The sequence below is a fragment of the Centrocercus urophasianus genome, unplaced genomic scaffold, assembly GCF_019232065.1.
Source record: "Centrocercus urophasianus isolate 14NV4802_14NV808 unplaced genomic scaffold, USGS_Curo_1.0 seq_12, whole genome shotgun sequence".
Taxonomy (NCBI): domain Eukaryota; kingdom Metazoa; phylum Chordata; class Aves; order Galliformes; family Phasianidae; genus Centrocercus; species Centrocercus urophasianus.
The window spans coordinates 33,638,790-33,652,813 of record NW_024884364.1 but is presented as its reverse complement, the minus strand read 5'-3'; the positions used below and the strand labels follow the sequence as shown (position 1 = coordinate 33,652,813).

Here is a 14,024-nt window from a genome sequence, read left to right as displayed (position 1 = left end):
AGATCCTCTAAACCAAAATTGAAAAGAAGACAATTGAAAAGCCTCATCATTTCTGAAACAAAGATTACTGCAAAGCTTTCTGCTATCACAAAAAAAGGCCTGGGGAGAGGAATGGGAGCACAATTTAGAGATTATTCATTGGGAAAAGATGGACGGACAGCTGGTCTGGAAATCATGACAGCCTTTCAGGTATGGGTCTCCACATACACAGTTTTTTCTACTAGATGTTGATCTCCTGTGTACATCACCTCAACCATGTATTAATTTTCAGAAGATATGTTTACATCTTAGCTGGCTTCTGCTGCTGCTAGGGGGCTGTAGAGGGGTGGCCAGCAGACAAGTGGAGCTACTGTCCCCCTCTGCCCTGCTTTTGTGAGACCCCACCTGGAGTACTGCATCCAGGCCTGGGGCCCCCAGCACAAGAAGGAGTGGAGCTGCCGGAACAGGTTCAGAGGAGGCCATGAAGATAATCAGAGGGCTAGAGCACCTCTTCTACAAAAACAGGCTGATGGAGATAGGCTTGTTCAGCCCTGGAGAAGAAAGGGCTCACTGGAGACTTCACTGGGCCTTCTAGTACTTGAAGAGAGATTACAAACCTGAGGGAAATCAACTTTTTACATGGGTATACTGTAATAGGATTGGGGGAATTACTTTAAACTAAAAGTGTTAGATGTCAGAGGGAAATTCTTTCCTGGAGGGGGTGAGGCACTGGCACAGCTGCCCAGAGAAGCTGTGGTGCTCCATCCCTGGAGGCGCTCAAGGCCAGGTTGGATTGAGCACTGGGCAGTCTGAGCTGGTGGGGGGCAGCCCTGCACACAGCAGGGGTTGAAAGCTTTGAGCTCTCTTCCAACCCAAAACATTCTGTGATTCCATGATGCATGGCCCGTTGCAGGCCTGGTCTCAAGCACACCATTTATCAGCACAGACCATCCCTGGTGTGTAGTCAAGTGCCTTTATAAAGCACAGACAACCCATGTCACAACACTGTGCTATGGCAATGAGATTCTTAAACTGGAAGTTTTGTGCAACCCCATCATTGCAAGGGTCTCTTTATGGTAAGCAGCCAGATTGTATCATGAAGGCATTTCACAAGCCACGCACAAAAGCTCACCCCAGAGCACACCAACAGCCACCAGACCTTAGCAGGAAGTCGGCACCTGACGGTCATGGAAGGACAAGATTCACTTACACCCACATAAGCCTCACGCACTGCCTCAGGGGCCCTTCCACTACCCGCAGGGCGAAGCTTTGCCAAACTCCACCACCGCGGGGCGCACCCCCCGGCCAGCACAGGTCTCAGCGCGGGACCCCACACTGGCGCCCTGCACGCCACGCCGGTGCTCCCGCAGCCGCCCGCCAGCGGCATCCGCCGGCCCCTCTCCTTCGCTCCGCGGCGAGGAGCTCGACCGTCCCCCGACCTTACCCACCGCCCGCGACAGGACGAGGCCGACCCGCAGCCTCCCGCACCGAGCAGCGCTCACCCACCTGCAGGGGAAAGGTGGCCGCCTTGTTGCCCACGTAGCCGCGTACGACGTGGCTCTGGATGGACAGCACCCGGCACTCGCGCTCCGGCTCCATGACTGCAGCTCCGCCGCCAGCCCACGCTGGGCCGACACGGCGGCGGCGCCGGGAGCAGCAGAAGCGGCAGCGGGAGGCGGGGCGCCGGCGTCACGCGCTCGCCCGCCCCTCCTGTCACCCTGCTCGGGGGAGGGAGGCGGGGAGAGCTGGGGGTCTGTGCCCGCGCTGAGCCGCGGCTGTCAGGCGATCGGTGCGGACGCCTAAGGGCCGCCTCTCGCGGCGCGGCCGAAATGGCGGCGCCGGCGGTGGTCTGCTGTGCGCGGCTGTCAGCGCCGGGTGACGCCCGCAGGTTCTCGCCAGCCCAGTGTCACCCGGTCACCCACTCCTCCTGCAGTGTTGTCACACGCTTCGGCCGCACGCTGAGCCCACAGCCCCTTCTCCAGCAGCGCAAGCTGCCCATGGCTCTGTACCCCTTGTTCTAGCCACCTTCATTGCTTCACTGTGTAGCGCAAGGCGCTCGGTGTCTCATGAACGCTTCCAGCACCCATCGCTCTGCCAAACACTGGCCAGCACGCAGGTGTCAGCCACTCTGCCCTTCACATTTCCACCTGCCAGCCACCGTTTGCGATCAGCACTCCACAAAGCACAAGGCTTGATGCTTCACCAGCGCACTGCCATGGCAAGGACAGTGCACACGTAATAGAATCATAGAATCATTAGGTTAGAAAAGACCTCTTAAGATCACCTAGTCCGGCCACCAACCTACCCCCACCGTGCCCACTGCCCACGTCCCTCAGTGCCACATCCACATGACTCTTGAACACCTCTGGGGATGGTGACTGCACCACCTCCCTGGGCAGCCTGTGCCACTGCCTCAACACTCCTGAGAAGAAATGCTTCCTAATGTCCAATCTGAACCTCCCCTAGCAAAACTTGAAGCCATTCCCTCTTGTCCAAACACTGTTATCTGGGAGAAGAGGCCAACGCCTACCTTGCCACAGTCTCCTTTCAGCTGGTGGTAGAGAGTAATAATGTCTCCCTTGAGCTTCCTCTTCTCCAGACTGAACAATCCCAGTTGCCTCAGCCACTTCCCATCAGACTTGTCCTCCAGATCCCTCACAGCTTCATTGCCCTTCTCTGGACACACTCCAGGGCCTCAGTGCTTTTCTCATAGTGAGGGGCCCAAGTTTGAACATAGTATGTCCCACCTGTCCCACAGCAACTCAGGCACCCAGAAGGTGCTGTGAAGCCAGCAACACCATTCACAGCCACCCAAACCACTCTGCAATGGCCCACTGCTTGCTGCACTGACAGGCCACACGGCTTGCCAACAGATTTTGAAGTGAGTGCAATTGTATGTTATTGACACAACCCTTCAGAGAACTGCCAAAGAATAAAAGATGTGTTGGCTAGCAAGTGCTGCAATACATCAGGACGCTGCTGAGATAGGAGTTGATAAAATGCCTGGGAGCTTCATCTTCCTCTGGCCATTTGTCATTACTGACCATCGTGGGTTCAGTCAAAGATCATGTCACAAGGAGAAATCATGCCTGATGCCTCTTGTTCTTCTTAGTGGACAGCTTTAAATCGAGTCTGAAATAGAAAGATTATTTCTCAGAAATATTAAATTATATTTCCTCGTGTTATCTAGTGGTGAATGAAGGAACATTCTATTCCTTTCTCTGTCATCACTCCAGTTGCAAAACACAGAGCTTGCTCTAGGCTGGCTTTACAACTTAATAGATTCTGATTTGTTTGCAGTACTTAATGTTTGACAACAGGATACAAAATAACCTCCACAAAAATCTCATGTTTTTCCTTTTGCACTAACTACTGACACTTGTATGAATTATTTCTCAAATGAGTATTTGAGGTGTTTGTCTTAAAGGAGTTGAATTTGCTGCAAAGAAAAAGTGCAGTGCTTCTAAAGGTTTAATTAGTGCTACAGAACAATTTACATTCCAGTGCAGTTAAGACTGAGGCTTATATCTCCATCATCTATAAATGGAGGTATTTTCTAATTTTATAAACTGGTGCATATCCTTGGAGTGTAAGGTCAGAACAGTGATTCAAGTTGATAATGATCTGCATCTTGTATGCTCAAGATACAGCAATCTGGCAAAACATAACAAAACAGCGTTTCACATGAGGAGGTTGTCTCAATGGAACACAGGTCTGTGTGGCAAGTGAAGAGCATATACTGGTTTTAAACTAAAAGAGAGGAGGTTTACATTAGATGTCATGGAAATTCCTTTCACAAAGGGTGGTGAGGCACTGGCACAGCTGCCCACTGGAGGCAGGTTGGATGGGGCTTTGGGCAGCCTGAGCTGGTAGGGGGCAGCCCTGCCCATGGTGGGGGTTGGGACGAGATGATCTTTGAGGTCCCTTCTAACCCAAACCACTCTGTGATTCTATGATTCAGTTTCTAGTCACTTATCTTCACTCTTCCTCCAGGCTTCCTGTTTTCATACATTCAAACCCACTTCCTATCCCTCTTTTGCAAGACTCAACGCCTGGATTTCCTCCTCTCATCAATTTAGTATACCTAGAGCCAAAGTTGATTGCCAGGTTTTAACCTCTTTCACATTTTCTTCACTTTTGTTTTTGTTTTTGTTTTTTTGTTACAGTCTTCTGTTTTTTTCATCTGATTTGAACTATTCTATCCTCCCCAGTAAATGCCATTTCTCTTTGGCAATTCCACTGTTTTCTTTCTTTCCATATTTCCTAAGTGTGTGTTCTTAACTATGTAGCCTCTGTTTCCAGTAATCACTCTTAAACTACCATCATTTTTATTTTCAGTTTTCTCTTCCACTTCTCCTCCTTGTCCCATTCCTACCTGTACTCTCAACAACAGCAATATATCAGACTCTTGTCCCTCCATGCTCAAACCAGGCAGCTGACTGGTATCTATTTTACCCTAAGGCAAAAAGGAGAATAAAGTGAGGTTCCAGCTTCCATTTGCTGTGCCAATATGAGGCAGGAGACTTGAGGAGCAAGATTGGCAAGTAAAGTCTGCTTTCATGAACTCTGAAGAGCTTAAGGCAGTACTTGTAACAGACCATAGACCATCAGATTTTTTTCCTCTCTAAGGCTTACAGAACTGTGTTAGAATTTGAGCTGCTTTTCCTAAGTGGAGCAAAATACGCATTCTTGACATGAAAGCATCATCTTTTCCCCAAGTAAGCAATCCTAGACTTCAAAGCATAAGCTGACAACTTATTAAAAAAAAAAAAAAAAAAAAAAGAAGAGTAAGGTGTCTTCTGCCTTCTTCCAGTTTTATGGGCACTTGCTGGAATACAGATGTTGTCCTTTTTTTTCTGCTTTTTCTCCCCTAGCACTAAACTGTATTCCTTTGGGACACAACTCAAATAACATATCTCATTGGTTGCACAGTATTGCTGGGACAGACTCAGCCTCTCAGAAGGCAGCTGTGCACTGACATTTCTAGTTTGTTTCTGTCCTTTTAGAGTCTGCCCTGGCTGTATAGTTCCCTTCATACATAGTGATATACAGAAGATGTCAGGAAGTTCTGGCACTTACAGCTGTTGGTTCTAAAAACAGCCTGAGCACGTCTGACATTCTCACCGAAGCAAGTTCCTCCCCCAAGAAGGAAAGTACACCTCATGCATTTATTAAAGCCTGACTGTGGGTTTTGTACAGCAGCTATTTGACCACGTAGGCAAAGCAAGGAATATGCCCAGGGAAGCCTGATATAGCCAGCACAGCTGATAATAGACTGCTTGTACACGTGAGCAGAGGAACTACAGTGTGGGTAGCTGTGCTGAAGCCCTCCATATGAAGGCAGTGAGCCTGCAGATGCAGAGCTCTGCCTTCCCCTGCAGCTGCTGACAGTGTTTCTTACAGGGCAACAAACACATACTGTTTCTCCAGGGAAATGGAGAAACCCTTTCTATGCAGGATTACTGCAATCTTCTTAATATTCTGAAAGCAGTCCTCCAACCTCCTAACAGTCTTTATACCCAGGAGGAATAGCTGAAACCTTCCTTTGTGCTCTAAGCAATGTATGTATATGTAGAGGATTAAGCAGTGGAACCTGCATACGCAACCAAACGTAAGCAAGGGGATGACTCAGCAGCAGCTGAATATCAAGCACCACAATTTTTCAAAATATGGTGAATTTATACATCTGTACACTAAAGAAGTTGTCACAAGTAAAGCAAAGCCCACAGATCAGTTATTTCCTTTCCAGAAAGCAGTTCACCTAAGTGTGATCACCCAGTGTTTCTGAGCAGTGGGGTTTTTTTTGTTTTTTTTTTGTTTTTTTCAGATTTTGCTCCATTTATTGCTTAAGAAGTAGTCCCCTTTGTCAGGAAAACGAGTGTGTCAGAGGAAGTAAAACTAGACTTCAACTCCACAGTCACTATGCATTCTGCTGTGCTGTCCTCAAGCCTGCTCTCTCTGAAAACAAACAAAGAAAATCAACTCACAAGTACTCTGCCAAATCTAGGGGCTACTAAGACTATGCAGAGAGCAATACCAATTTAATATGTGACAGGGACCTTCATTAGAAGAGGAAAAAAGTCCAGGTTAGATCAAATGTAAGCAAACAGGGAAGCTATCCAAAGCTCCCCACTACAGCTGCTGCCACGGTACTTGCTGAGATGACACCTCAATCTCCTGACCTGTCACTGGACTCTGCATGGAGTTTGATGCATGGAGGTTTTTTTGTTTCGGTTTTTGTTGTTGTTGTTGTTTGTTTTGCTTTTAAGTTAGCCTGTCCCTTCAAATCAGTTCTCCTCAATTAGAGCAGAGTATTGTCAAAAAAAAAAAAAAAATTGTGAGTAGACAATCATGATTTGATGAAGAGCGGATAGGCCAGAAGACAACAGTTTACCAACAAATGGCTATGTTCCACAGATGTTTTTTGTTCTTCCTATACTCTCCTTCTACACTTCTCCTTAATCCCGTCATTGCACCATAAAGCAAAACAGACCTGGAGTAATACAAAAAATTGGCCAGCCAGCAGTCCACATCTTTTCCTACCTTATCTTTGCTCCTGAGCAGACAGAACAGCTTTATTGGCCATTTGTTGCATGAGCTGTACCTTCCAAGGTCTGTCTTGCTACCCTTTGGAATTCCAGTGGACAGGGCATGAAGATGCTGTGAGATCACAGTGAATAACCAGCTTAGCATGAGACAACAGTGTCGCAGCATTGCACTGAAGGTAATCAGCTTTTAGACTGCATAAACAGAAATAAAGCCTGCAAGACATATAAAGTAATCCTTGCTTCATATTCAGCCTTCATAGGGTCTCTAGTCGAGTATTGTCAATGTTGAGGCACAATCTTAGGAGGAAATGGTTTCTGTATCATAATAAAAGGACAACTACAGTAACAACCTACCAGTACATGTAGCACACAGCTACAAAGATGAAGGGAATAAAATGATGTCCATAGTGGAGGAGTTACTTCCATTACGCAAAAGATTGTGAAAAGCACAAGAAGAGATTGCTTTGGAAGATTGCTTTTATCTTCAGTTCATTTGTTTTTGCATAACTAGCGGAAGAAATATATTTTCTGAATGTTAGTAGCCGTATATTAATTTTGCCTTGGAGCAGAGGAACAGACATGTGACCATATAGCTTGGATTTTCTGCATAAGCACAGTAGAAAAACTATGGGGCTGCCAAAAATATGAAGCACTCGGCTTGATCAGAGATGAACAAAGAGAGGGTCTTCAATCAGATTTTGTATCTTGTTTATGGAAATGATTAATGTAGTCAGAAAATGTCAATAATGGCAGGAAAGCCATTTTCTCAGCGAAAGAAAGCAGATGATTGAAAATTGATTTTGCCATCACACCTGTTCTGCACGGTGAAATTAGAATGGCTATGCCAAAGCATTTCACAGAGCTCCCATCTCCAGTACTAAAAGAGCAACAGCCATGGCTGCTTTGCAGAAACCTCATGTGACGTTAAGCCTGCAAACTAGCAAGGCTGATATGCATTCATCTTTGGTGAAAAAGCAGCCTGCAGAAAAACTGTGGGACTGCTTCTTCTTTAAGCAGAATTGAAGGAAACAGTATAGCAAGCAGTAAATAGTAAATATGATACATATAATTCTGTACTGGAAACTGCAGTCTTCTCCTATCACTTTTGAAATTTTGAACAGCCTGGCCTTGTAGTGATTAAAAAATGGTCATAATTAAGAGAGGAGGTGATCAGAAGAGCACAGTGGAGTATCCATTCACTTCTACCTCTGATTTGAATCTGCTCTTTATCACTGACTTGCAACAACTCAATATATTCTGATTCTTTTCACAAAAATATCATCCCAGTGGGGCATGAGGGAGGAGAATACGAAACATCTGAGCTCCAGATGCTAGGTCCAGCCTTGCAATCCTCACGTGAACTGGTGTATCAATCAAAGTGAGTTGAATAATACACCAGTGACCGAATGTCACAATGGGAGACGGGCCAGCAAGAACAATTTTCTTTAAAATAATCACTGTCACAAGATAAAGTTCAGGACTGTATAGTGTGGGATTCTTGATCCTCAACCACACCTCCTTCAGAAAGATCAGGCTAAAATTACTTCTTTTTTAAAAAACAATGCAAGATCACTTTGCTGTGAAATCATCAGCTGAAATATCCCTTGTATTGGTACAGTTCCCAGTAACTGGACATGAATATTTCCATAGGTTCTGTTGCCCGCATATTTTGTTTCTAGTGTCCATGTAACATCATTGTGGAGTTAATCAAAGGGAAGCAGAAGGCCTCCTTCAGTTTGCTAAGAGAGCTGCAGTGCTGAGGGTCAGCTTGCAGTTTTATCCTGGATGCTCATGCTTGTGCCTTCAGGATCCAGGCTGAATGTTCTTACCACCTGTTACCTGATGTTGGTGAAAAGTAACTCTCATTATTAGGTGCTTACTCCCAGTTACCTCTTTTTAGTGCTTGTTTAATAATTCATAGAATCAGAATCATTAAGGTTGGAAAAGACCTCTAAGATCACCTAATCCAACCACCACACCCATTCCCATCATGGCCATTGCCCATGTCCTTCAGTGTCACATCCTTGAACACCTCCAGGGATAGTGACTCCCCGACCTCTCTGGGCAGCCTGTGCCACTGCCTCACAGCTCTTTCTGAGAAGAAATGTTTCCTAACATCCAACCTGAACCTGCCCTGGTACAACTTGAAGCCATTCCCTCTCATCCCACCACTGTTATCTGGGAGAAGAAGCCAAACCCCACCTCACTACCACCTTCTCATTCACCAGGGTTAAAGATGTAGCAGAATAAATGCTCTTTGCATAGATAGCTCTTTGCCAACCACTAGCATATTTGCAGCAGCAGACAAAACTCTGCTTTGGCAAGCAATGAGGTAGGACAAGCAATCAGCTGTGGTGCAATACAGTACGACGTGGTCACGATAATAGCATTACAGCAATGCACACAAATGTTTTCATTTTGCTTTCAAACCAAAAGCAAAAGAAGAAAAAAAAATGTGCTATTTCATTGCTCTGAATGGTTTGATTCCACGGGCATTTCAGTACCTGATTTTTAATATTTAACCTTGAAGCTGCAACACAATGTAAATTTGTTTTATAAAACACAGCTACAGCTGGAAAGAATAGGGCCTTTCCTGGCAGCAGGAATAAGGCTGGCTATCATGAATTGTCTCTCTCAGCAGCTTGTCCTGTCTGCATCTTGCGTCACGTGCTGTCCTTGTGCAGTCATGAGTCACTTGCTTCAAATCTCACTGCTCAGGGGAGCATCCTGGGGAGCAGTATTTCTTCCCTGGGGTAAATGTGCACATGCAGCAGTGAGAAGCCAGGCCACCACTGTGCTCTAAGCAGAACAGATTTGCATTTCATTTCAAGCTGCGGGTAAGGGAGTATATGGGATGTTGACTAATACTGCATCTGTTTTTAGTCCTGTTACCTGGGTAATGGTAATTTCACTTTGTTCTTTTCTTCCAGCTATTACAAAAGATTTTCTACTTTAATTTAACATTTACTGAATCAAACTATCTAGTTCTTCCAGCTAGCACTGGTTCACTAGCAAGATGGTGGTAATAGAGGACTGATTTCAGGGGTATAAGAGATGTTAGTTCTGTTCTAAGCTGGAAACCCCTTTCTAATTTGCCTGTGTGATCAAGGGACAATTCTCAACACTATTTTAGCTTTCACCACTGTGACTTAAAGCAACCACTACTCTACGTAGTTTTGAAGTTGCCCAGTTTTTTCTTTCTTGCTACAAAATTAAAATGGTAGGATGAAATTAACAGACAGTAGCAGGGCCAATATTTTATAACAAAGTCTCCAAATTTCACCAGGAGTTTCAGTGTGATCCAGGGTTTGCTGGATGCTGCATTTACTGATAAAGTACATTCTTGGTTGAGCACTAATTAATATATTAAAAACAAAATGAAACCAACCAACAAACACAAGAAAAACCCCAAACTTACATATATACTACAAGAATTGTGATTTACACAAATAGCCAAAGCTGTAAAAAGTCAAAGGACTTTCACCAGTGGCTTCTATTTTTCGGTCAATGAATAACAAACTGTTACTTCCTAGAACTGAAGATAAACCCAAATACAAAAATACAAATATGCAATTCAAAGGCAGCTGCCTGCCCCCCAGATATAGGAAGAGATAAAAGAATAAAATAAGAATCTAGGTTTAGCATATCACCAGCAATGCAGTTGTGTGTAATCTACAGAATCTGGATGCAGGTTTCTGGAAAGGGAGAGCCAGAACACAGAGTGCCGTTTTCAACTCATTTCAGTCTTACTTAAGTGAAAGCAAGATATTTCATACAAAGATAATTTCTTTTGAGGATTTTCATCTTCCTGAAGTTGGTGTTCTGGAGTGAAAGAAGAGAGAACTTTTGGTGTTAAAACTGCAACCACCACATACCGTAAAACATCCAGCAAGATGCTAGCAGTTTTGAGAGCAAAGGTTTTTTTTCCACATGCCAGTCTCTATAATTAAATATGCTAAACTGATATAATAAAAATTGAAGGTTGCATGAGGTAAATGGGCAAAGACTGTAAGAAGTTACCATTATACAGATACCTGAGCTGATCATGATGCACCATCATCAGCAGCAAACCAACATCATTATCCATGGCAGGATAGAAATAATCAGCAAAAACTGCTTTATCATATGCAAGCTCTAAACATGCCAATGGCCAACTGCAAATTTCTGAACCTGGCATTTGTATTTTTTCCTTTAGAGCTGTACTGTACTCACTTACATTAGAAATTCATCTCCTCCCCCAAGGAATTCATTCACTGTTCCCTGAAGTGAATGCATGCAGGGAGCAGTCAGGAGCTTCCTGCTCTTGGCAAAGTGACAGTATTGGAGTTCAGGCCCTCAAAAGCCAGTTTTGCAGCCTGTGAACATCAAACATTTTCTTCCTGTCTTTCCAGAAAGAATGGATTTCTAAGGAACAAACACTGGGCACTCTCTCCTTTCTGTCGGTCTATCTGGAGCCAGTGCAAAACTCATGAATGATTCTTGTTCTTCCTTAGAAAGGGATTAATGACAGAAAGCCTTGAGGGTTTTCTTTTCAGAAATTACTCCATGGCAGTACTCTGCAGAGACAAGTACACATATCAGATTGTACAAGCATTTAGAGCCTTCATTTTATGGCAAATATCTCCCGGATGTTTACCACAGTGCCAAGGCCTACAAAACTGTGGCTCCAGAGTGCAATGAGATTGCTCCCTAAATTAAGGGACTGTGGGATTCAGCTCCCTGGAGAGCCCAGCTCTTGGCACTTCCACTTTTTTTCACAAATCAAAGAGGTAGCATTTAATCCAGGGTTCTGTTCAAGCTCACATTAGCTTGTAAAGAACAAAATTCCCTTAGTGAGAGCAATTTTAGGATCGTATCTTTTTCTAAGTGGGATCATGGAGCATGGTTAAGATTGGAGTCCAACCAACCAAGCCTCGATCAAACTAACATTTCCAAAAGCAGAAATAGTAAGAAATTGTGTGCTCAAAAATCTTACTGGACTTTGGGGAGCAGTCCTCCTTTTTAAAATTATTTTCTTCTGACCCTGTATGCAAATTTTTGTGTTGGGTATGACATTCAGTGTCTGGTTAGCCTTGTGAGTCTTCATGGAAGGTCAGACAGAGGGAGAAATGCTATCAGCTTCTCAGTAACAAACACTGCAGGAATGCTAACAGGAGGCAGTGTCCTGGATTGCAGAACTTTTACATGCTGTCAAAAATGTACAGTGAGCAGAATTCAAACCTTGCAGGGCTTTACTTTTATTCTGCAAGACAAACATCTGAAGGAGAAACGTAAACAAGCACAATTTACCTTAGGGTCTGTTACAGCCACTGGAGATTTTATTTTAAAAGCAACTGTGAAGTTGGCTATCTGTTGGTGTTGAATCCAGAACACTGTGCTATTTCAAAAGAATAGCATAAATTCCTAAAAGAATGATGGCCCTACTAGCTACTCTTCTCCATTTAACTCTTCAAAAGGAGTCCAGCCATAATTGACTTGATTTTAAGCCCATGCCTTAAAGCTCAAGGACTTCTTTAGTACGAAATACTAAAGGATAATCAGAATAGTCAGAAATAATCAGGAAAACAATATAGAGGTGGTAAAACCTGATGTCGTCTCTTAGAAACACATCATGGAAGGAGCACTACAGACCAGAGTCAGTTATTTCATTCCAAAGTCAATTTCAGTAAAATCATTCACATTCCAAGATGAAATTAACAGGAGTCTACAACAAATTTTGGGCTTTCTTAAACCTTTTTTTTTTTTTTTTAATTTTTCCCTCAGGAAGGGTTGTTCCTACTATGGCTGTAGTTCTCAAACAGATTATATTAATAACTTTGAAAGTCTCACTGTATTTTTCCTGGATTTGCATGGTAAGAATAAAATGTAAAATATACCCATGTTATTTTGCAGAATGTTGCCCAGAGAGATGTTTTCTGCCTTCTTAGAAACACCAGACAGTATGAATCACTGAAATGCCAACCCAGGTCCAACCTGCTTGCATGGATCACATAAAGAGCCATCAGGGGCACTGAATCCTGAAACAATCCCATGAAGCATGTTCAAGATAGGCAGCACAAATTTCCCTGTACAGCACCCCAAACAAAGCAACCTAGATCCTATACCACAGGAAGGCTGCATAACTTTAGTGGAAAAGCTAAGTCATGGCCTGAACCAGTGACTGAGCACCTGGTGGGAAGGCAGGACCAACCCAAGGGAGCTCAGGTGCTTGCAATGCACCTGAGTGACCGGAAGGGGTGCAGCCAGGATCCACCCCTTCCCAGACCTAAGTTCTTTACTATGAGAATGGTGAGGTGCTGGCACAGGCTGCCCAGAGCGGTTGTGGATGCCCCGTCCCTGGAGGTGTTCAAGGCCAGGTTGGATGGGGCCCTGGGCAGCCTGGTCTAGTATTAAATGGGGAGGTTGGTGGCCCTGCATGTGGCAGGGGGGTTGGAGATTCACCATCTTTGAGGTCCCTCCCAACCCAGGCCATTCTGTGATTCTGTGACCTCATTTAAGGGTTAGCAGTGGAGGGGAGAGCACCTCTTGCTAGAGATCCCTGCCTACCTAAGGCCTTCCAAAGGTAAGCAGCTCTTTTCCTGTATTTCTGCCTGCTGCATTTGGGCTTGTTCTCGTTTACTGTAGCCAAAGACTTTGCCACCCTGCCATTATTGTCTCATTATAGCACTACAATAATGTACTACAATAAGTTGTATCTTGGCCCCATGGCTAAGTTACAGACAAGGATTTCCACCTGACAACATGTAAAATAAAAGCACATGCAATGGTTAATTTAAAGTTAAGGTTCATTGCTGTCACAGTGACCTTTGCTACTGTAAAAACATTCTGCTATCTAAAAACTTATGTATTCATTAAAAAAAAATGTGTAAACCTCTTTGAACACGTAACAATATCATTACTCCCACAGGACTTTAATTCATTTATATTTTAGTTCTACTGGTGCCATTTCTGAAAATTCCATGCCACTTAAAAAAGTATTTTGTATTTTTTTTTTTATTGCTGCTTCCCAAGCACAGGACAACTCAGTTCCCAAGATGAAAATGTAAAAGACTGGAATTCTCTCTGTATGTAACACCTTTCTACATTCTACTGGTAACAAATATGTGAAGAGCTTTTAGAATGCCCATGTGTTGTATGCTTTGTAGCATACCTGGACAACTGTACCACTGAAGTACACACTGCCTGTATTATTGTAATATTGTATTAATATTATTGCTTCAATTACCAGTTCTAATTGTTGAGGAATTACTGTGTTTGATCTACTTTGCTTCTGCTAAGCAATTTCACAGCTGCTATCTACTTTATGACACAATTCCAAAGGTCAGTAGTTCAAGGTGTATGAACACCTTATCACAGCCTCACTCACTTCTAATGTGTCAAAGTCTTCACCAGAATTGGTTACTCATACAAGAGACAAAGCACTGCACATGCAAGAACGATTTCTTCATACTTTCAAGCACTACCCTCCCATTTCCACATATAAATTTACCCAAAATA

At 44.0% G+C, this 14,024-nt stretch overlaps 1 protein-coding gene across 3 annotated transcripts in view; it reads right to left on the bottom strand.

Annotated features, from left to right (window-relative positions):
* Window positions 1-1,617, bottom strand: part of PDXK (pyridoxal kinase) — a 56,897-nt gene extending 55,280 nt beyond the window's left edge. For all 3 annotated transcript variants that reach the window (XM_042809646.1, XM_042809645.1, XM_042809648.1), the window contains exon 1: window positions 1,486-1,617. In XM_042809646.1, coding sequence (XP_042665580.1) covers window positions 1,486-1,578 — 93 coding nt within the window. In that variant the 5' untranslated portion in view covers window positions 1,579-1,617. The remainder of the gene's footprint in view (window positions 1-1,485) is intronic.
* Between the last annotated feature and the right edge of the window lie 12,407 nt (window positions 1,618-14,024).